Consider the following 23,657-nt stretch of genomic DNA (forward strand, 5'->3'; position numbering starts at 1 on the left):
TTTGGTTATTAAAGATGTATGATTGTCATATGTATTGTAGTGGATGTGGTCTTACTTACATGGTACAGAAAAGAGCATGTTAGGATAAGTTTTTTATTCATACATTGGCTTAGTTTGGGACTGTTGTGCTGTGAGGGGAAGCACTTCCGAACTTGTTGTGAGAGGAAGCACTTCCGAACTTGCTGTGAGAGGAAGCAGCTGAGGTGTTTGGTAAACTATTTTTAAAAGTGCTGTGAGAACGAAAAGCAATTTCTAGGTGTTTAGTAAGTTGCAAGATAAAAGTGCTTTGGCTGGGTATAATTACCAAAAGGGTCATACATGCTAAAATATGCTACTAAAATATATAATTTTATTTTTTTGATTATGTAACCATACCAAATAAAAAAAATTCTCATGTATTATTCTTGTACCCGTGCTTGGACCGAATAAAAGATTTACTTTAAACCCTTCAATATGCATATTATGTTTTATTATTACACAAAATAAGTCTAGAATATTTGGATTAATTTCCCGACCATAGTTTAACGGGAACCATTATACAAAATATATTAAAGTCACTTGAAATTTGCAACTAAATGCTAAGTAGATGCATTCATTAGACTTTGAGCAATTGCATTTCTTAACACCTCCATTTCTTGTCTTCCCGGACCATCTCCATCATGTTCATTATCCTCCATTTCGTCACTAGTCTCTTCACTTGAGTATTTTCCTCTTTCATCAAAATCAATATCTCGTTGAGCATATCTTCTTATGTAGTTATGAAGAGCCATAGTAGCAATAAGGGAGAGGATCCTCTCCTAACCTTCTAATCTGCCTAACCTACCTAACCTTTAACACCAAACTGACACGTGCCAAACTTACATCCAATGGCTCATATGATTTCGCACTATATATATATATATACATACATATATATATATATATATATATAGATTTTATCCAGAGCGAGGTTAGGGTTTATGGTCACTTTTGGGTCTCATATCCACATCTCGACCGTTCAGTTTTTAGGTACTAATGTATAGATCATCTATGCAAAATTTCACCAAATTGATGATCTTTAAGGTATCTAACTCCCTTAAACCAGTGGACAAACTGAATCTGTCTAACCTGAACCGTACTACCTTTAACGCAGTTATCAATGCTTTAACGACCATCAATTTGGTTGAAATTTGGCAGAGATGATCTATACATTAGTAGCTAAAAACTGAAAGGTCGAGATGTGGAAATGCGACCCAAAAGTGACCCTAAACCTTTCAGAGCGAGGCATCGCTCTGGATAGGATCTGTATATATATATATTTTCAATCAGTGTGTAGTCATTAGCACCACCTTCATTTTTATCTTCAAGACCCCCAGTAATATCGTTGTTAAGACGTGTTCCCTGGAAGCTCTCCATAAGCCTTCAGCAGCCTAGCCTCTTAAGTTTGCAGAATCAACATAGCCCTCCCCTCTTACAAAAAATAAGACATAATGACATGGTAGTATAGTCAGACCGAAAAACAATGACATGGTGGTACTTGAACCCAAGCATTCAAAGACAAACTTTGTCTGTTTTATCAATACAAATTATGTCATTTTTTACTAATAAGTCATAACAATTGAACTATAAGTAAATTAATTATTCTTAAAAGTGATGGTGGATGCTAACGATAAATTGAATATATTACCAGATTACCTTGACTGTTGTTGCCAAGACAGGAAGAAGGTGACTCTGTGCATTCACTTTAAATGCCTCTCTAACATCCCTGTCAAAATCAAGCCAATAAAAATGAAAAATACACGCATATCTCAGTCCAAAGCACAAACCACTCAACAACCCAAACATGTGAATAATAAATTGCACAGCAAGATTACCTGTCCAGGTGAATTGCCAGAGTAGGAATCCGCATGATGGGCTTCTCAATCCGGACAAGTCTATGCGAGTAAGAAACAACACCATCTTTCTCTTCTCTTACCATCACCCTTCCTGCAATTATCAAGTCACGGTCGAACCAGGTATGCCACAAGCCACCTCCATATGTTTGGACTCCCACTTCCAAGTACCCACCCTTAGCTACCTACACAAGCCACCGATACACCAATGCTAAGTTCAAAGCTCTCACACACTCTTCATTCATCATTTTTCTTAACAGTTCAATTCAGATACAAATTACACTACATCACCTTGGAAACAGGCTTCAATTTGAGACAAGGACTATCAGTATGAGCACCAACTATATGGAATCCATTTCCGGCAACAAATCTAAAGCACAATATAGCCACTATACGAGCATACAAACCAATATAACATACAAACTTCAGCTTTCTCAACCATTCAATCCGTATACTTTTACAGTCTAAAACCAAAGAGAGCTAAAACTCAATGAAAACAAGCTCAAATTGAAGAAGCGGTACTTACTTTTTACCAATTGCAAAAGCCACAATGGTGGAGTAGTTCCTGGTGAAGTAGTACTTTTTACCAGCCTCCAATTTCCAATCCTCTCTCTCCAAAATCTGCTCGTACCCCGCGCTTTGCAGACGCTTCTTCGCCTCGTCTGCAACACAAAAACCAAAGCAGATAACAGATTTAACCGCTTGAAGAAATCAAATTCCTATCTTGCAGCAAACCATATGACCACAATCTAAAGAGCTACTTTGTTTCAACAAGCAACATTTCTAAAGCTGAAACCATATGAACTGAGTTTCTAATCAGTAACTCTTATCTTACTGTTATGTGTTGCTTTTACTTATCTAACAAGCACAAGAACTCGAATTTACTAATTCATTGTTTTGGCTCTAACAAACATTAGGCTAACAAGTAGATCATCATTTGAATAGATATAGTCAGAAATGGTTTTTTAATTATTAATCTCAAACTTCAACGAATTGCAATGATTCACTCTTCCTAATATTTTGCATGTATGCTATTCCCCTACACTCTAAACCTTGCAACCTTGCCAGAAGTCTGGAAAAATTAAGACAACAAATTAAACAGAAAACCAACAAGAAGGTTCTGAAACTGCATTGGTAATGTGTAGTAGGATTTTTTTTTTTTTTTTCCGGACAAAATACTGTCAACTGTGTGACTACAGTGCCAAAGAAGAAGAAAGTTTTTGAGGTATACATGTAATGGGGAGGGCTGCAGACTTGCATTATTGAACCTAGGAAGATTTTCAATCAGAACATTAACTAATGTGATATCATGACATACACACATGGTAAACAAGAAACCACATGCGATCCTAACCAATTCACTGATCTATCTTCTTAATCAGCAACCAAAACTTTCAAAAAAGAGTTTATCAAAGAAACTAAACTCCTCATCATTCAGGAGTCCATTGATGAGAAGGACAGAACTGAAACTGTTCATGCATTATATGTTGATATGGATATACCATAACCACACATGTTGCTCAAATACTAATAAAAAAAGCATACTACAAACAACCATGCTGCACGATCATAATTGCTTCTCAAGCTATGAAAAGTTGACTATGGATTGAAGCTGAATATGAAATTCATCTTCTCTAAGTGGAAACATACTCGGTTAATTTAGCAAAAGAATAATGTAACAAAGAGAACTAAGCTGAAACCATACTTTTAGTCGTTTAATTTTGATAAGTAAAAAAGAAAATATGATCTTCCCCACCATTTTTTAAGAAACCCACAAAGCTTCAACTATCAAAGCTTTACATCCCAACAGCCATTATTCATAGTTAAGTAAACCAAATCAAACCCACCTGATAATTCAGGTAGAATCAACAATAAGAATAACAGAGTTCATCCACCAAAATTAAATTTCTCCTCGTTCCAATCTCTATCTTAAGCAGGACAATTATACTTTCACAAAAATTAAAACTTTCAGGCTTTGTATCCCAAATTAAGCAAGACACAAGCTTCAATCTATCTTAAAAGCACAAACCCAACTCACAGAAGAATACCAATTACATGGGTACGAATAAAAAAAAGATTGAATCTGAAAGAGTAAGGTAAAGACAACAAGATTGAACCTTTCAGTGACAGCTGAGAGAGAAGGAGGAGAAGTTCGATGAGGATCAAATTATCCAATGTTGAGATGTACAAGAATTCTTCTATAAAACAATTCAATGAAATCTGATCAATTTCTCAAAATTAAATGTAAAGAGAAGCAGGCAAGCAAACTTTGGGTTCTGGAAATCTGACTGAGTAAAGCTCACATACCTTACTCCTTTTTGTGACGTTATGGAGGAATCAGAGAAATTGGGTTCCGTTTGATTCTATCTGCAGAGAAGAAGCATGACCCAGAAGATCCAAAGTCTGCGCAGAGGAAGGAGGCGAGGCCGGCGAGAATCCACGAATTGAAGAAGAGGAAGGAGGAGATGTGGAATGATAATGATAATGACGGCAAAGAGAGATGTCTGCCTCGCGATGGAGAAAAGATAGGTTTTAGCTGTTTCAATATAATTTTCAGAAAAGGAGGAGGACAGAATTGGCAGTTAGACAAATTTTATTAAACTGTCTACTGTTGGTGCTCCGTGTTTTACCAAAGTAGTTCCTAAAAGCTACAAATTGTAGCTTCCTAAATTTGACGTTACGGAAAAGCCATTTCAACCAAAAGCAGCTTTCAGATATTTTATCAAACACCATGCTCTTGGCCCAAAAGCAGAAGCAGCCCCAAAAACACCCTAGGAAGCAATGCCAAACTAAGCCATAACCTATGTGAGATATTTGAGCCTATTTGCCTTTTCTTTGTTGAGTGTTAAATCAAAAAATATATATATCATCTTATTTTTTTGGCGATGATTTTGTTGATCTCATTATTCTTTCATCTTGATTGATTACTTGCCATAGATTAAGTTTAATGGACTATAGAATGCTAGAATACACTCTTATACTTGTTGAGACTTTTATCAATACATGTTTGGACCTTAGAAAGGATAAAGGCACCCTAGGAAATTATCACCATTGCCAAATAAGCATGTGTCCCTATTTGTGCACAAGATGTAAACCCCCTAGATAAAACCCTTTGAGCCTACATTAAGCTTTTTCTTTCATCATCCACATAATCCTTAACCCTTGAACTATAGTATAGTTACAACTTTATCCTTTGTTCTAAAGACTTAGTGGAGCTATTTTTTGAGACATACAAGAGGTTTTTAGCTTCAAGAATGAAGATGGAGAAGAGAAGGAAGTTCAAGTGTGGGGATAAGACTTGTCCATAGAAAAAATATATATATATATATATATATATATATATGTATATGATGTGAAAAAAAAAATTGAAAAAAATTTATAAGTGTACGACAACAATGAAGAAAAAAATATCATTGTTTATGGATTTTAGTCCCTCCATTGTGGATTCGGAGTTTGCGTTGAAGTGAAGGTCTATTCAAGAAAATTTGGTCTTTGTCCAATTCACAAGTGTTCAAAGGATGTTTAGAATGAAGCATGAGCCTAACAATGATGACATTTGGCCCTTTATGAAGACTTTGAAGGAGTCTATGACGTTTCTATTTGGTGTAATTTCAAGATTTTCTCTCTACATCAACAAGAGCTTTATTAGGTTTTTAGGATACTTTATGATTTTCTTATCCCTTTGTTTCTATAAACCCTAAGCCTTGGCCATATATATTGCAACCTTAATTATAAGACCTCTTTGATCCTTGAAAAGAGCAGCCTTTGATCTGTGGAGATGAGTTATAAGAGTTGAACCTATGGCTTGGGTCCATTTGTGCAAATAGTTGGTATCCTTCATGAGATCATACTTGAAAAACTAAAATATTCCCGGCAGCTGGCGCCAAAAACTTGATGGAATTCCTCCAAGTATACAGGGCAGATGTAGCATAGTAATGGAAGAGAAGGGGTTGTCGTTCCCACGAGGATATTAAGTCAATTCACAATATGAAAACCTAAATTAATTAAAACCAAAAACACACAAAACAAGAAACACAAATCAATTAAGACACACACAATGACTCAAACTAATACTATGATTTTCACGGTTTTGAAAAGAGTTGTTGATAATGGGAAAATAACTTGAAAATAGAAACTTAAAAAGTGAATCTAAATAAACTGCAATTGAAAAGAGTCTATAATGATTGAACCAACCAATGGATTCTTTCGTTTCTCCATATGATAATTCCCGTATCTAAGTCCTTCTCAGGTACTCTAGACCATAGTTTTCCTTAAGTGCATGATTCTCTCCCTCTCGGGTAAAGGTCGTATATCCTAACTATGCAGTTTATCCTTCTCAGGTATAAATTTAATATGCAGAACTCATTACGCTTTAGAAAATGAGGGAATCAAGCAAATCATTATTCTTTCTCAAGTAATAATGTAATTTACAATTCTTAATCACATGAAGCTAATTTGAATTGTCTTGTAGCTATGCCTCAAATTCATCTTCTGATAACTAGATGCAAAGCCCTAAAGGTCGCGAATCAATAGAACTTTAACATAAGCACAATTCAATCAGAGATTAAGAATTCATCTAAAAAGAAACTAATAATCCATCAATTGAACATCAAACATGTAAACAATCATGCTAGGGCCTCATCCTAGCCCTAGAAAAGGAGTTTAGCTACTCATGTTCAAAGAAAACATAATAGAAAATTTTAAATACATAAAAGAACTTGTTAAACGGAGATGGAAGGTGAACACGGTGATGGCGGCAGCTTTCTTTGATGAAAATGTGATGGTGAATTCTCCTTCTCTATCTTGACACATTCTCCTTTTATAAGATGCAACTTTTTCCTTCTTGCTTTAGGCCTATGGAACTCCTTAATCACTTAACACATAAGAAATGTGATGTGGCACTTCTAGAATTCCAAGGAAACATATGTTGGACTCTCAGACAGTCTATAATGCTAGATCAATCTTCCCAGGATTTTGCTAAGTCATTCAGGCCTTGAAAACTCGAGCCTTTGGAAACACATCACATATCCGCGTATCGACTGTTAAACTGCCATATCTCCCTCTAGGGATATCAAAATCACAAACCGTAAAATTCTCCAGAAACTAGACATTCGGGGATTTACGTCCATATAAGGCACGTTTTCTGGTTATCTCTGGATCAGTAAATTTTAATCCTCAAAGTTAGCTATTCTGCAGAGGCTACTTCAGATTTTAGGATTGCAAAGCACCTTCAATCCTTTTCCTCTTGTTTTTGCTTCTTTTTCTCATCCTTCCTCTTCATACCTATAAAAACACTAAAATAAGTAAATGGACCATAAACAAGGAAAACAAAACATAAATATCAAGATTAAGAGGCATAACAAATTAGGAAAATATGAGCACATCAAATACCCCCAAACTTAGTCTTTGCTAGTCCTCGAGCAAAACAAGAATAGAAACTAATGACTAACTAGAACAAACACACACAAGAATAAAGAAAAGTTCCTAATCCTTCCAATCACCTTAGAGAATCAATCTCAAACTTATAGCTTCCAAATAACAACATTCATCAAAGCAGGTCCATAAGAACTTTCAATCGAGTGCTAATAAATTCTGATAACAACCATGCTTGTGTAGACAGCCATAAATCAATACAAATTTCCACAATCCAAATAGACATATGAAAATCAGCTTCAACTTCAAATCTCACCAGGGATTTCACTCACAATGAAGCACTCAGATTTTCTGGGTAATTCTATTCACTCATGTTTATGTGAGACGAAGGATAGATCAAAGCAACAAAAAGCTCACATAAAAATTTAGATGGAAAGGCTCTTTCTGAAAAATAAAAATAAAGAATGATCTCATGCAAGAATATCTATCACTTGAATTATATAGAATTGCCCCATAGGCTCACCTCTTTGACTCATCTCCACAAATTGCCTCACACTTTCCCTACCTAGGATCATAAAAGTCTTTGTTCCGGTTGTAATGGGGCTAAGGGTTTTGGATAAAGTAAACAAAAGATAAAGGAATTCAAAGGTTCTAAGAAATCAATAAAGCAAAAATAAATCAATGCTCAAGATCGCCAAATTCCCATAGGTGTCACACTCCACTTCTCAAATAACGAACATGAAAGGCCAAATTTCGTCGTGTTGGTCCTTGACTTCACTCTAACCTTCTTATACTCCAAACAACACTCCAAGAAATCTTCATGGCTCTACGGTTTGTGATTCTCAATTTTTTTTTTCAAACCATTGAGCATTGACAAAATATGTACCATAAGCTCCAAGTTTCAATTCTTTCTTCTTAGTAGTTGGTAGCACGTCAACTTACTCCTTTGTTTCTAACACATAGCCTCATTCTTTTCTCTCTCTTTTTTTAGCTCTTTCTGTCACTTTCCCATTGCTTTCGCATGCCAAGCTTGGAAGCCTCCTTTCAGAGCTCTTCCATTGTAACGTCAAAATTGTTTCCCTTTTTTTTTTTTAGCTCTGCTTTGCAATAAAACATCCCATATCCAAGCTGCTACTACAAGTTCATGCTTTAGACAATAGCAATTTCCTTCGAAACACTAACCAAGGCAGACTTCCCTTCTTAACTTCGGTGACATTCAAAAGGCCAAGGTGTGTCCAACTTTTTTTTCTTGTTGTCACTATTCAGACACACCTTGCATTCACAACTACTTTGACAATGGCAAATCAACTAAAATTCAGATATATGACCTGCAAATTCCACTTTGCCTTCAAGTACACATCACAACCCCCAAACTTGTTTTCTTCAGTACACATTCTTTACTGCAAAATTCCTCATATGCATCTTCATAGTGCTCCATCAATTTCTCAGAACATAGGTAGGATATGTGTTTAAGGGTGAAGGGTTCGGAATATGTGTTTTATGAAAGAAAAGGCTTATTTTGGCTCAAAGGGCTATCTAAGGGATATTATAATCAGGAATGGAGGCTATTTGGCCATGGTGGTGATGATCCTAATTGCCTTAATCCTTTCCCAAAAATCATGTGAATCAATATAGAGTCTCGAGAGTCATTGAAGCAAGTTCTAGGACAAAATAATGAGATCATGTACAACCTATCTAACAAGAAAGATCACAGAACTATGTAAAGCACTCTCATGAATAGGCAATAGGTTCAATACTCACATAGGTTATACAAGTCTACACTAACCGTCACATGCTTTTCTAGATCACAGATTTTCATATTAACAATGGTTGTTGTGTTTCAAGCACGATCATCATAAGAGAATATTAACAAAAGATTGATGTCCAGACCTAAATTGATGCTTATCATATTCATCAGCTCTAACAAAAGATTAAATTCAAAAGTTCTCATCCTAGGTGTTGGAAGAAACTAAAGCAAAAGACACACAAAATAACAACAAAGTAGAACTATTTTTTTATTTTTTATTATTTCCAGTATTTTCTACTAAGCTATTCTACCACATGTGAAGCTAAAAATATAAAAACAAGAATCTAAATTTCTCCCCCCAAACTTAAGTGAGACATTGAATATGTGTTGCAGTGGTACACTTGCTCAGAATAATACCCAGTGAAAGCCATGAAAATTTACTCTTTGCAGCTTGCACAAAAACTGTTCTGTTTTCCGCGCAGATTGAGCACTGTTTGGTAGTTCTCAAATATCTCATAGCTCACAGCTCATAATGATGATCTTCTTGGAGCGTCGGAAACTAGACTCACGTAGCTTTCCGGTGATGTATCACACTCCTAGAAAAATATGAAAATATCAGTTCGTAATCAGCTTTGCAAAACAGTTCCAGAACGTAAAAGAAATAAAAGCTGGTCTGACTTATTTTATCAAAACCTTTCCCTTTTTTTTCAACTCCAAAAAATAAATAAAATTTTGAAAAAAAAAATCAAACTAACACCACTAGAATTAAATTAGGAATCCAATATTTTGAATTAAACTAAATTATCCCCGCTAGCCGGCACCAAACTATTCTTCCACTATAGGATAATATGTTTGACTTTATTCTTTGGTTAATAAGGATGTATGATTGTCATATGTATGTGTAGTGGATGTGGTCTTGCTTACATGGTACAGAAAAGAGCATGTTAGGATAAGTTTTTGATTCATTCATAACCTATGTGAGATATTTGAGCCTATTTGCCTTTTCTTTATTGAGTGTTAAATCAAAAAATATATATGTCATCTTATTTTCTTGGCGATGATTTTGTTGATCTCATTATTCTTTCATCTTGATTGATTACTTGCCATAGATTAAGTTTAATGGACTATAGAATGCTAGAATTCACTCTTATACTTGTTGAGACTTTTATCAATACATGCTTGGACCTTGGAAAGGATAAAGGCACCCTAGGAAATTATCATCATTGCCAAATAAGTCTGTGTCCCTATTTGTGCACAAGATGTAAACCCCCTAGATAAAACCCTTTGAGCCTACATTAAACCTTTTCTTTCATCAACCCCATAATCCTTAATCCTTGAACCTTAGTATAGTTACAACTTTATCCTTTGTTCTAAAAAATTAGTGGAGCTAATTTTTGAGACATACAAGAAGTTTTTAGCTTCAAGAATGAAGATGGAGAAGAGAAGGAAGTTCAAGTGTGGGGGTAAGACTTGTCCATAGAAAAAAAAAATATATATATATATATATATATGTATATGTATATGTCGTGAAAAGAAAAAAGAAAGAAATTGAAAAAAAATTATAAGCGTACGACAATGAAGAAAAAAAATATGATGATTGTATATGGATTTTAGTCCCCCCATTGTGGATTCGGAGTTTGCGTTGAAGTGAAGGTCTATTCAAGAAAATTTGGTCTTTGTCCAATTCACAAGTGTTCAAAGGATGTTTCGAATGAAGCATGAGCCCAACAATGATGACATTTGGCCCTTTATGAAGACTTTGAAGGAGTCTATGACGTTTCTATTTGGTGGAATTTCAAGATTGTCTCTCTACATCAACAAGAGCTCTACTAGGTTTTTAGGATACTTTGTGATTTTCCTATCCCTTTGTTTCTATAAACCCTAAGCCTTGGCTCTATTACAACCTGAATTATAAGACCTCTATGATCCTTGAAAAGAGCAGCGTTTGATCTTTGGAGTTGAACCTATGGCTGGGGTCCATTTGTGCAAATAGTTGGTAACCTTCATGAGAACATACTTGAAAAAAACAATTCAGAAAAAGCTTTTTCTTTCTATTATATGTGGGCTATGTGTTTGTCTTATATATAACTTGAGTGAATATATGCTTATGCATGAGCCAATGAATCTGAGAGAAGAAAGAGGGTAAACCGTTGAGGATTTGAGTCATAACTTGTTTGAAGCATGCTAAGATTAATATCACCAATGTCGCCCCCATGTCCTACATGTTTATATGTTAAGTTATATGTTTTTGTTGACTCTCGAATAAATGTTGGATTGATTCTTGGTTGTTGTGCTAATCTTGATGCCATGAAAGTATGAGATTTTTTAGACTAACGTTGAAAGGCTTAGCGTGATTTTTTTTTATTGTTTTGTGTCTTTGTGTTTTTAGTTTTTCGTTGTTTTGCTCGAGGACTAGCAAAGTCTAAGTGTGGGGGTATTTGATGCGCACATATTATCCTATATTTCTATGCCTCTTAATCTTGGTTTTTATGTTTAGTTCTCTTTATTTATGATTCATTTACATGTTTTAGTGTTTTTATAGGTTTTGTTCCATAGAAAGAAGAAAAGAAGCCAAAATGAGCTAAGTAGGATTGAAAGGCAATGTGCAATCTGAGACTGGGAATCTGCCAGTGCAGAACATCTAACTTTTCCGAATTACTGGGAGTTACTCAGATCGAATCAGACAATGACCTTATATGCATGGAAAGCTACGGATGTCTACTTTCTATAAAATTTTACGGATCTCGATTTCGATTCTTCTGGAGAAAGTTATGATTATTTGAGTGAAGATAGGTCGGACAGAAAATCTGCTCGGGAATTTACAACCATTCGTGGAGAACTCAAGTTTCGCGGCACAAGATCGTCAATCCTAATATTTCAAGGAAGTTAATTCAGATGAGGTTTAAATGATGAACTTATTCCTACTTCTACAAGAGACATTTTAAGGTTTTCCCATTCCAAATGAAGAAAGGAATCTAAGCCCAAGTTTTACAAGGAAACATGAAGCTAAAGATGAGCAGAAATCTTCCCTATATAAGGGAGCACGAATTTACATGAAAAAGGGTGTCTCGGGAGCACAATGTTGACGCCTAAGGAGCAGAGACTACTCATCCATCTTCCCCATCTTTTCCCTACCATTCTTTTTATGTTTTTTCTATGTTTTATTTAGTTATATTTTGCTATACCTTTTTCTAGGGTTAAGATGATGCCCTATCATGATTGTTTATGTACTTTGATGTTATATTGATGGATTTATAGTTTCTTTATGATGAATTCTTAGTCGCTATTTGAATTGATGCTTTATGTTTAAGTTCTTTGATTGATCACCTTAGGGCTGTGCATCTAGTAATTAGAAGATGAATTTGAGGCGTACCTGCAATATAATTCAAATTAGCTTCTTGTGATTAAGAGTTGTGAATTACATTATTGTCGTACCTGAAGTAATGGTTTGCATGATTCTGTTGTTTTCTAGTACGTAATGAGTCCTAAGTGTTAAATTTATGTCGTACCTGGATAAACTGCATGTTAGGATATACGACCTCTGCCGTACCTGGAGAGAATCATACACTTAAGGAAAACTATGGTCTAAGTGCCGTAGCTGGACTTAGATACGGGAATTGTCATCAAAAGGAACAAAAGAATCTGTTAATTGCATCGAAACATAAATAGGATTGTTAGTGGTTGATTCTGAAACCCTATGTTTTATCATCTTTGCTTTTCAATTTATAAACTTTATTTTGTTTGTTTGTTTGTTTCACATTATTTCTTTATTCAAAAAGCTAAAAACAATACTTTCTTTATCTTAATTGTTTGTGTTTTTGTGATTTTGTGTTTGGATTAATTAGGTTAGAATTTAAATTGATTATCAATCCTCAGTTAGAATGACCTCGTACTTGCACACTATACTAACGACGATTCGTGCGCTTGCGAGTTTTAATTAAAAATTCACAACAGCAAGAACCATACGTTCAGAGAAGTGGCGGTTGTGGGGAGCTCGAGGGTGTCGTGAAGGGATGAGTACAAAGCTCGGGATGCCATGAGGCATGAATGGATAGCTCAAAGGTTATGTCATAAGGCATGAGCGTGATCGTTGCTAATTACACTGGGCTGTATGTACAAGTCTCCAGTCAAGGAAGGTTTTCTTGCAGGATTGATACCAAAGTGTGGTTTTGTGCCGTATTGCAAGCATAATTAGTGCGAGTGCGTCGTCCATCTAGAATTTTGTCGGAGTAAATGCTTTTGCCCTTTCTGGTGGGCCCCTACTAGGCCCTGCAAGGAGTCCCCCACTCCTAGCTATAGACCTCCTTATGGTCTGAAAATTATTTGATGAGAGGAGTTGCGTTTAAGTAGTGGGCGTTAGGTAGTGAACCTAATCTTTGATACCTAAGCATCGGGGGTTAACTGCTGAATCAATGGCTATCGTAGGCTGTATTAACTAGTCCCTTTACTTTTTCCCGGAGGAGATAAGCTTGACTACAATTCCGCCTAGCAATCATCATCATTATGAGGGATTGCCTTACCTCTTGGCAGCTAGTCATGGACCATAGACTCGTGGAGTCTAGACCCATTTTAGGTATTTTTCCCTTGGGGAGAGTTTGACAAAGTATAGTACCCGGAGGCTAGACAATATGTTTACATGTAGTGTACATGTAAATCTTCCTAATTGTATGAAGAACAATAAATGAGCATAGCGAGTAATATATGTGGATCTTATAGCCATCTAACATGCATAATAGATAGCAGCAAGTGTAATGGGTCTCCATATAAAATTTTGAGGGTAGCGCCCGGTGAATAATGTGAAACATGGCATAATTTTTTTAAGTGAGTGTCACATTAAATTGATTTAAGCATGACATGTTTGTACTTGTAGTAAAGTTGCTAATAATATTTCTGCATTGTTGTAAACATGCTTAGAAGTCATGGAGACATTTTGAACAATGGCTTTGAGCATAGAAGATCGATGTACTACTTAAATTGATATATAGTGTAAGCATGCTTTAAAAGTCATCAAAAACATGTAAATAAATATCAAGTGCGATAGATTTGTAGACATACTTAAAAGTAGTAAAAGCATGCAAAGGCACAGCCATAGCTCTAGTTGCAAGAGTGTAAAGTAGGAGATATGGTTACTTATCCTATACTGATGGAGTGGATTAGAGTTGGAATTTATATAAGTACCCAAATCATGTAAGCGTTATCCAACCATGACGCTCCATTGCTTTGGCAAAGCACCATAATAGAAGGCACGCTAATTGAAGCGGTTCTCATGATTTTGTCTCCTTAACAGAAGGTAAATGATTAGCAATTTAGACATATTAGATTTGACTGAATGTGTGCTTTATGTAATCATATTTGAAGCATAGTGTAGCCATTACTACATGACATTAGTTGACAACCAAATGTTTGAATATCATGAGCAGATGCAAATGTTAATTCCACTTTAACTATGGAAAGCCTAAAATTGAGAACTGATCTGCATGGTGTAATGCTCGTAGGACGGATATGTAATATGCGTGTGATTGACCATGCAATTGTAACTTTAAATTCTTAGCACTTATCAATGACAGATAAGAAGCTAAACAGAGTGTATGGAATTAATGCTTAATTGCTACCATAAACGGAGTAAGAAACTAGCAGAAGTACCATGAATGGTGACAAGCTTAGCACATGTGTGATAGAATCATTTGGCAAACATATGTGTCGGCCACTGAATGTGATAGTGATTATAGCTAGTATAGATGTGTCATGTGTGTAGAGCATGCGGACTATAAAGCAACAGCACAACACATTGCGCATGGTCAAAGTGATAGGTTATGTATCATGCAATTGATGGGTGGCCTTAGATTATAATTTATAAGCCATGTTTTTTTGTTGCCAGGTGAATTGTGCCTCTTATGCTCTCGAAAATATTAGTCATTGTGATTTCAAGAGGATAATTTCAAGTGTGAATGGTTGTGGTAATCGCTAATGTCCATTAGTAACATATGCAATATATATTATTGTAAGGGTGTGCATCTACAAGATTATATAAGCTGGGCATGAGAAATAGCAGTGATATATTCACGTGGGGAGCCTTCACGTGGGGAGCCAACAGATGATTGTAAAAATCATGCTAGTTATTTACTTAATTGGACGGGCCAATATAACCAACAGATATGGTATTTTACAAAATCATGTGTAAGGAAGTAGCATGACAATGCATGTAGCATGCACTCTGATATGTGGCATTATACTAGAGCATGGCAGATCACTTAATAAGCAAAGCAAGCAGATACTATATTAAAGCATAGCATATGAACTTGTAGGCTTTTGATTATTATAAGCATGTAGTAGGCATATACTCATGGAGAGTGATTGTCTAGCTACTAGCATGTGCAGAAAGACCAAGGTCAACTATATCATTCTATTGATTGGTGTCATTAAAGCCAAGGGTCATGCTGTCTACAAATAGTAGTTCACTTGTGTAAAATAGATGCATGTGGCGTTCCCAGCTTCATATATGTATATATATATATATAGAGGAAGGTTCTGAAGAGGACGTCCGCAACCCAGAAAAAGTGCGGACGTCCCTCCTCCGGGCTTGATCAAGCTTTGACGGCGGCATTTCTGTTGCCGGAAGGAATCAGGCCATGATGTGGAGCAGTTCAGAAGCGGGTGGACTCGTCGATGAAGGGTTCAAAGTGGAGCTTGATGAGCTTCCATGGTTTCTGGCGAGCTCGTCGCGCATCGTTGAGAAACCAATCAGCTGAGCCTTCGCCTGGATGGTGACGTCGTCCGGGATGTCCAAGGGGTCGTCCGGCAACTGCAACACAGCTGTCGCCACCTTCTTAACGCCGGAGGAGGGATGTCCGCACATTTTCTGGGTTGCGGACGTCCTCTTCAGATATATATATATATATATATATCATGAAGCACGGATAAATCTAGAGGCAGGAGAAGCTTTGTAGGCAAGTGTACAATTAACACACAGGAATTGCGTTTCAACAGCTATATTTGATGGCCGTGGATCGGATACGCATATGTTAGCTTATGAAAACTAAATGTTCAACGAAACGTGCTTTGCTCGAAACTTTGAATAAAGCAACCAGTCAGTCAACATAGACTGGTAAGAATAATAGAGTATTCATGTGTAATCAATTATGCTATCTCAGACTATAGATATGTTGGAAGAATAGTAACTAGAGAGATATTCAAAGCATTGAGCTGTTATTAACTGGAGCCAGATATCAATTGAAGACACTTATTTGGATTTGGAGATTGCTTGGTAGAAGTCGTGTGGGTTCCTTAATCTGAGTAAGCTGATCAGTGGCCGGATGTTTCAGCTAGTGAAAGTGAAGAGGGAAGATTGTTTGGTGTCCAGATCATCTCCATGGGTGTCCAGATCAAATGAGTGAGGGAGCTGATATAGGATGCTTGACGCTTTGGCCAGTGGTAGCTTTGGCTGGTGGTGGTGGAACTTTGGCCAGCGATGGTGGCCAACAGAGAAAGTTTTGGCTAGCGGTGGTGGCCAACGGTGGAACTTTGGCTAGCGGTGGTGGCCAGTGGTAGCTTTGGACAGCGGTGCTCTAGTCAGCGGAGTTTTGGCTAGCGGTAATGGACCTTGGCTTGCGGTAGCGGGGCTTTTTTATGTCGACGGCCAGCGGAGGATGGCTAGTGGTTGGGGCTAGCGGAGCTTGACCAACGGTAGTGGTTGGCGCTTGGCGGAGAAGATGATTCTTGACGGAGAAGATAGTTCTTGGAGTTGGCTCTTTGGTAGAGATGGGATGATGAATAGCTTGCCGCTGGCAGTGCTTGTGTGTTGGCTTGCTGTTGTGCGGGGCTAGTGAGATTGAGGATTGGGTTTGCGTTCAATGATGGTAAATGGGCGTTTGATGGAACCTGTCATGTGTTATGCGTTGTGTTGAGCAAAGCTAGTGGTGAAGACAACTTCTCGTACTGAAATGCAAAAGAAATTGATGCTTGATGACCAGCAAGAAGATTGAACCTATAGCAACAAGCTCCCCCAAAAAGTTCGTCAAAAACTTCTGCCAAGAAGTTCGATGATCTCAATATGATTGCTGTTGGCACTAACGCTAGCGTCGCTGGCACTTGACACAATGAACGCTAACGCAGGGAGCAGAAAGAATGAACGCTGACCTTCTAGGTGCAGTGATAATTTTTCTAGGTGTCCAGAGTGAATTGGTACCCAAAGTTTTTTTTTTGGATTACCGTCAAGAATGAGATTCTTTTTTGTGTTACCACTGAGGATGAGATTGACTTTGTGTGTTACCACCAAGGATGAGATTCATTATTGCATGAGATTGATTACTGCTGACTCAAGTAGCTTTACTTTGTAAGCAAACTTTCATAAGTTGCCGCTAGGCTTGATTGAGCAGTGATGATCAAAGTTGGGCACAAGTTGCTGCTTGCACTGGGAGCTAATGATGATTGAGTGATGATTAAAGATAGAAAATGGGTCCCTAATGAGACTTAGATAACTCAAAGAAGAAGGAAAAAATTTCTTTGAGCTTCGTTAAGCATGGTAAATGAAGAAGCCTTTGTGTTGGCTTCTTAGTGACGGCGCCAATGTTAACGTTAGAACCAAAGGCTCTAGTTAATGTTAGAGAGAGAGAGAGAGAGAGAGAGTAAGACACAAGAAGTATAATAGTTCATCTCCCACTTTTGGGGAGACTACATGCATCTACTTAAAGCTTTATTTATGTGTTTGGGCCTTGCGGCCTGTTAATATTTAAGATTGAGCAGTGGACTAAATCTTGGTTAACGCTGATCCGATCGGTGAACCGCTACTTATGATATTCTCAAAGTTTCCGCTATCTGTCAAGTGAAATACAAAAGGCATCAGAGAGAGACCGCGTTGGGCGGTCTTCTCTTCTCTGATGCCTAAGTTAGTCAATGTATTTGTGTTGACAGAATAATAGTAGGTAAGTAGTAAATGCGTAATTAATGAGGAGAGAGGAAAGAACCTTTTATAGGTGGGGAAGAGGCTGATCTCTTCCATGTTTTTGATGTGGGACTGATATGCTTCAGTTCCCAGCTTTTGAAGCTTTTGATGCCATCTTGACGCATTGAGTGGCGGCACATCGGCTGTGATCTGGGGGTGAATCGGGGCTCAGGCGGTAGCCTGCTTCGCTGTGTTTCCATAGGTCACTCCTCTGGTGGGAGTTGGTACCTCTAGTGGTAGCATGAGCGTGGCTCATTAGAGTTAATTATGCTTGGCAAATGCTCATGTAAGTACAAGTCCCTCAAGTCCCCAGTCAAGGAGGGCAATCTTGGTTGGGGAGTTGCTTAGCGGTTCGAAGCGTTACTTCGGCTAGACTTGCAAAAGTATAATTAGCGTCAGTGCGTTGTCAACCATGGACTTACTGAGCAAACACTTTATACCCTTTCGGGTGGGCCCCTGCTAGGCCCCCGAGGGAGTCACCCACTCCCCAGCTAAGATAGACCTTCGTTTGGTCAGTATATTATTTGGTGAGGGGAGCTGTACTGAGCAGAGGGTGTTGGGTAGTGTTAATGCTCAAAAGTCTGGCGGTAGCCAAACCTTGGTCTAACGCTGGTCCGGCAGGCGGACCGCTACTCTGCCGCTCTGAGGATTACCGCTAGCTGCCAAACACAAGACAGGGCGTTAGAGGGAGACCGCGTTGGGCGGTCTTCAACTCTCCGATGCCTAAGTCAGTCAATGCATATAGGCAGCATAACAATAATGAGTAGTAAATGCGTAATTAATGAGGAGAGAGGAGAGGACCTTTTATAGGTGAGGAAGAGGATGATCTTCTCCTTGTTTTCGATGTGGGACTGATGTGCTTCAGTTCCCAGTTTCAGTAGCTTCTGATGCTAACTTGACACGGTGCGTGGTGGCGCGTCGGCGGTGCTTTGGGGTTGATCCGGGGCTCAAGCGGTAACCCGGCTAGCTGTCTTTACGCCAGTCACTCATATGGTGGGCGTTGGTACCCCTGGCGGTACAATGAGCGTGGCTCATTATAGCTAATTATGCTTGCAAATGCACATGTATGTACAAGTCCCCCAAATCCCCAGTCAAGGAGGGCAATCTTGGTTGGGGAGTTGATCGGCGGTTTGAAGCGTTTCTCCCGCTAGACTTTGCAGAAGCATAATTAGCGTCAGTGCGTCGTCAACCATGGATTTACTGAGCAAACGCTTTGTGCCCTTTCGGGTGGGCCCCTGCTAGGCCCCCCAGGGAGTCCCCCACTCCCCGGCTAAGATGGACCTCCGAATGGTCGCTATTATTGTTTGTTGAGGGGGAGCTGCACGGAGCAGCGCTGCACGGAGCAGAGGGTGTTGGGTTGCGAGCCCAATCTTAGCACCCAAGTGATGGGGGTCAACGTACCTGATCAGGGCTGTCGTAGACTGTTGACTAGTCCCCGTGTCCCGTAGGGACATTCTGACCGTAATTCTGCGTGGCGGCGTTGTCAGAGAGGCGTGGCCTCGGGATCCGCCGCTGGCGGAAGTCCCCCCGCTAGATGTAGCAGGAAGCAGCGTCAAGTAGACGTGCTTGGTGGTATTTTATTGAGCGGTATTGCGCTGAATAAAGTACGCAGCTTGTCAGATGAGAAAGGGGGGTCCGCTAGCGGTGTGCTGTGTAGCGGAGGACGCCCCGTTTACTGAATGACGAGAGAAGTTCCGTTAGAGACTTCGATGGTGACAAGAGAAGTTCCGCTGGCGGGGTTTCGCTCAGTGGACTGTCACCTGGGAGATGACAAGTGAGAAAATCTGCTGGCGGGGTTTCGCTCAGCGGAGACTCCACTTGGAGGATGACAAGTGAAGATCCGCTGGCGGGGTTTCGCTCAGCGGAGACTCCGTCACTTGGAGAATGACAAGTGAAGATCCGCTGGCGGGGTTTCGTTCAGCGGAGACCCCACTTGGAGGATGACAAGTGAAGATCCGCTGGCGGGGTTCGCTCAGCGGAGACTCCACTTGGAGGATGACAAGTGAAGATCCGCTGGCGGGGTTTCGCTCAGCGGAGACTCCGTCACTTGGAGAATGACAAGTGAAGATCTGCTGGCGGGGTTTCGCTCAGCGGAGACTTCCAATGGTTGGGGGTTTTCTTCTCAAGTGGTTACTTCCCTTGGAAGCTAAAGGAGACGACGGTTGACACGTGGCCAACTCCTAGAGGGTTAGCGTCTGGAGGCTTGCCTCCTAAGCCTAGCCGTCTTCTCGTCATTAATGCGAGTAATGATGGATTTCGTAACCGAGGCGACGCCTCGGTTAATCCGGGGAGTTAGTGAAGACGTGGGACACGTGTACGGTTGCTACGTGATGTCGTTTTCTAGCGGACGGCTCAGGATTGCCTGATGTTGACATAAAAGGGAGGGAACTCAGCGAGTTTCGACACTTCTGGAAAATCTTCAAATCTGAGTCGCCTCCTTCGAGCCTTGTTCGTCTGTGAATTGCGAAGAAGATTCCCCGGTTTGCGTGGAGCTGTCGGACTCGAGAGGACGAAATATCTGTCAGTGAAGACGAGTTGCACGCCACAGCTTCGACGTGAGGTTGGTATTTCGAATCCTTTTCCTGTTTCATTGAATCTGCAATGGTGGTTTCTGGGTTTTGCTACTTCTGTTAATGGTGTGATGTTGCTTCTTTGGTGTTCTCTGAGGGTGTAGAGAGAGATTTGAGGGAGGTTATGGTGTTTGACAGAGAGTTGGGGTTTTGGGTTTTGCTAGATGGTCGAATCTGGGTTGAGTGTGCGTTTGTTCTTGTTTTGGTATTTTTCTAGGTAATTGTTCTTGATGTTTTTACACTAAACGAATATAGGTAAAGGCTAGATCTTGTGTAAACTGACCGGTTTGGGTTTTAGGGTTTGGGATGGCTAGCGTCGTAGAGATTTCGAGCAGTGAGGATTCCGGGTCTGACGTGTCATTCAGCGCGGCGGATAGGAATTTTATTGACTCGTTGCGTCCGTCTGCCCGTGCAGGAACCTCACTGCCAGAACCGCTAGACATCGAGCCGCTACAAACCATACCCTGGGAAGTAGTAATGGGTCGTGCTTCGCGCCCCGAGAGTTCTAGGGCCAGGGAAGCCGCCGCTGCTAAGAATAGGCGTGAGGAGCGGTTGGCAAGTAACAGCGCTGCGAGTGGCTCCGCTGACGGGGGAGATGCGACAGGGGAGGATACCGAATCGGCATGGGTTCTTCCGGATGGGATTCCTGTTGACGAGGCGGGAGGGCGGATGACCGTTGCCAATGTCAACCGGATAAAGCGGATGTTTCGGTTGCCCGGCGCGGTTAAACTGCGTCCACCGACGGTGGATGAAAAGGCTTCAATTCTTCGCCCGGGGTTTGCCGCTGTGTATGAGGCCATATTCCGCCAGGGAGTGACACTACCGCTCATGCCCAGTCTTCAGATCTTGGTGTGCGAGTTCGGCCTAGCCTTTGGGCAAGTCTGCCCCAACATGTGGCGATTGATGTTGGCGATGACTTCGCTGTGGCGGTTGTCCGACTGTGAGGGACCAACCATGGCGGAGGTGCTGCATTTCTATGAGCTGACGTATGTGAAGCGTCAGGGCTGCGTAGGTCAAGTTAACCTAAGTCGCCGCCAGGGAGCCCCCAAGTTGATAGAGAACCTGAGGGATTCTATGTCGTATTGGCGGGACACCTTTTGCGTTGCCACGACGGGGTGGGAATATCAGGCGGAATCCAATGACGGGGAACCGGCGTTTAGGATTAAGTTAGAGTTCCAACCTATCCGAGGTGGTTTGTCGGTCTCCGCTGAATATTGCTGGCGGTTTACGTTGTGCTTAGTCTTGAACCTTGCTAACGTTTATCCTTGTTTTGCAGTGGGCTTGCGCTACAACCTGACTCGTGAAGAAGAGTGTCGTGTGGCGCGCATCCAAGGTTGCTGGCGGAATCGCAATTTGTTGGACTTTCGCCTACTTACCGGTTGGGAGCTGTTGGTCGATCAACGATTGACTCGCGCCGTTGGTAAGAAATCTCCGCTACCTTGTGCACTTAGTTAATTTGGCCCTGCGGTTGACTGAGTTGCTTTCTGTTTGTTTAGAGACGCCGCCAGGTAACGCTAGGAGCCATGACACCTTTGCCAAAGCCATGGACCGCGCGAAGATTGACAACTTTTTGGAGGCCATGTATGCCTCAGGGGATGCGGCTCAAAAGACAGTGATAGACCCGGTGACGCTGGCGGTGAGCCCATCCGAGGTTCCGGTGGTGCTGCCAATGCCGCTGCACTCCCACCTTGGCGCCGACGGCCTACCCGTTGCTCAGACGGGTGCCAATGTGGGGGGTGGAAAGGAGGGGTCTGGCGCCGCGCCGCAGACAGAGAGAGTGCCCAACGTGCGACGTGGGCCACAGAAGGTGGTGCGGCCGGCGGGGGCTGCCGCCACGGTGGGTCAACAGCAACGGGGCCACGGCCTGCGGCCGCTGGACAGACGCGGTTGTTGCGGAAGCGTCGGCAGAATGACTCCGACGAGGAGGATGATGATGATGCTGAGGTTATCGGGGTCCGCCAGCGAAAGAAGGCCCGCCAAGCTCCGCTGAAGGCGCCAGTGGCCGCTGCAGAAAAGGCGCCTGCGAGTGACCTGGACTCGTTTGCCGCCTATGCCGAGTTCATGACTGACAATGAACGGGGATTTCTCTACCACCTCTGCGAGATACTGGGGTTTGGTGGTCTGGCGGGGATTTCCCGCCCCACGGCGATTGACGGGTCACCCTTCAGTTCAGCTTTTGGTCACCTTTCGGTTGGGCTGCATGAGATGTTCATGGCGGCGCAGAAGCAGCCCGGGGTTGAGCGGCAGCTCAGGGACGAGATCAGCGGTCTCGAGAGGGAGCTGGGGGACGCCAAGGACAGGCTGGCGGATGTGGAGCGGCGCCTGACGAAGGCGGATTGCGACGCCGCGGATGCTCGCGGCAAGTTGGAAGTGGCAATCCGGCGGGACGTGGAACGGAACAACCACATCTCCAGGATGGAACAAGACATGTCTCTGCTGCAGGAGCGGGTGGCCGCTAAGGAGAAAAAGATTGATATCCTGCAGCGGGAGTCTGCCGCCAAGCAAGCAGCAGTGACGAAACTGGAGGCTGAGGTAGCTCGCCTGCGGGACGAAGGGACCCGTGCCGCTGCCGCCGCTGTGGAGAAATTCAAACAGTCGGCGGAGTACAAAAAGGCGATGACTGAATCGGCGAAGGCCGGCGCCCTAGCCAACGTGGAGATGCTGAAGCAGAGGGGCGCCATTGACTTTGCGAAGGCGTCCCAGCCACCTGTTCTGCCAGTCCAAAATGCTCCGCCGGGGCAAGCTGCGGTTCCTGTCCAGCCTGAAGGTGTTCGCTCGGGAAGCGGGGAAAGTGGTGCACAGCCAGCGGATGGTTCTCAGCAGACTCCTCTGCCTACCCAGTCGGAGGTGTCCCGTGCCGGTTTCCTGGCGGCACACACTCGGCCGGATGGCACCATAGAGACTCCAAGTCCTACCGCCAGAGGGTCTGACCAGACAAGCCGCGCACAACCACAGCCGCCTGCGGAAGGTGGAGATGTTGAAGCCAACCCGAAGAGCTGAGCTCCTACATGTGTTGTTTTTTTTTTTTTTTTTTTTTTTTTTTTTTTTTGTTGTTGGCTGAGTTTCGACATTTTGAAGTAATGAACAACTTTGGGTGGGGAGTCTCAGCCCTGAAATGAAATTTCAAAGTTTGATGTTTGTCATGATATGTTTGT

At 41.2% G+C, this 23,657-nt stretch overlaps 1 protein-coding gene across 1 annotated transcript; it reads right to left on the minus strand.

Moving 5' to 3' along the window:
• Positions 1 to 433: 433 nt before the first annotated feature.
• Positions 434 to 21,302, minus strand: LOC112199489. The gene is made up of 7 exons (XM_040518787.1): positions 20,966 to 21,302; positions 3,989 to 4,069; positions 2,398 to 2,533; positions 2,163 to 2,241; positions 1,854 to 2,056; positions 1,675 to 1,744; positions 434 to 1,547 (listed from the first exon to the last, which is right to left on the minus strand). Exons 1-7 carry the CDS (start codon positions 21,300 to 21,302, stop codon positions 1,410 to 1,412), a joined length of 1,044 nt encoding a protein of 347 aa, XP_040374721.1. The 3' UTR covers positions 434 to 1,409.
• Between the last annotated feature and the right edge of the window lie 2,355 nt (positions 21,303 to 23,657).

This window comes from Rosa chinensis, chromosome 4 (genome assembly GCF_002994745.2).
Source record: "Rosa chinensis cultivar Old Blush chromosome 4, RchiOBHm-V2, whole genome shotgun sequence".
NCBI classification, from domain to species: Eukaryota; Viridiplantae; Streptophyta; class Magnoliopsida; order Rosales; family Rosaceae; genus Rosa; species Rosa chinensis.

What these genes read in the sequence shown, in the direction of transcription:
- LOC112199489 (XM_040518787.1), bottom strand. Translation starts at nt 21,302, where the DNA reads ATGGCCTCATACACAGCGGCAAACCCCGGGCGAAGAATTGAAGCCTTT. An exon ending in CTGGCAATTCACCTGGACAG is followed by an intron (nt 1,745 to 1,853) that starts GTAATCTTGCTG and finishes TGATTTTGACAG; the next exon opens with GGATGTTAGAGAGGCATTTA. An exon ending in TCTTGGCAACAACAGTCAAG is followed by an intron (nt 1,548 to 1,674) that starts GTAATCTGGTAA and finishes TTGATAAAACAG; the next exon opens with ACAAAGTTTGTCTTTGAATG.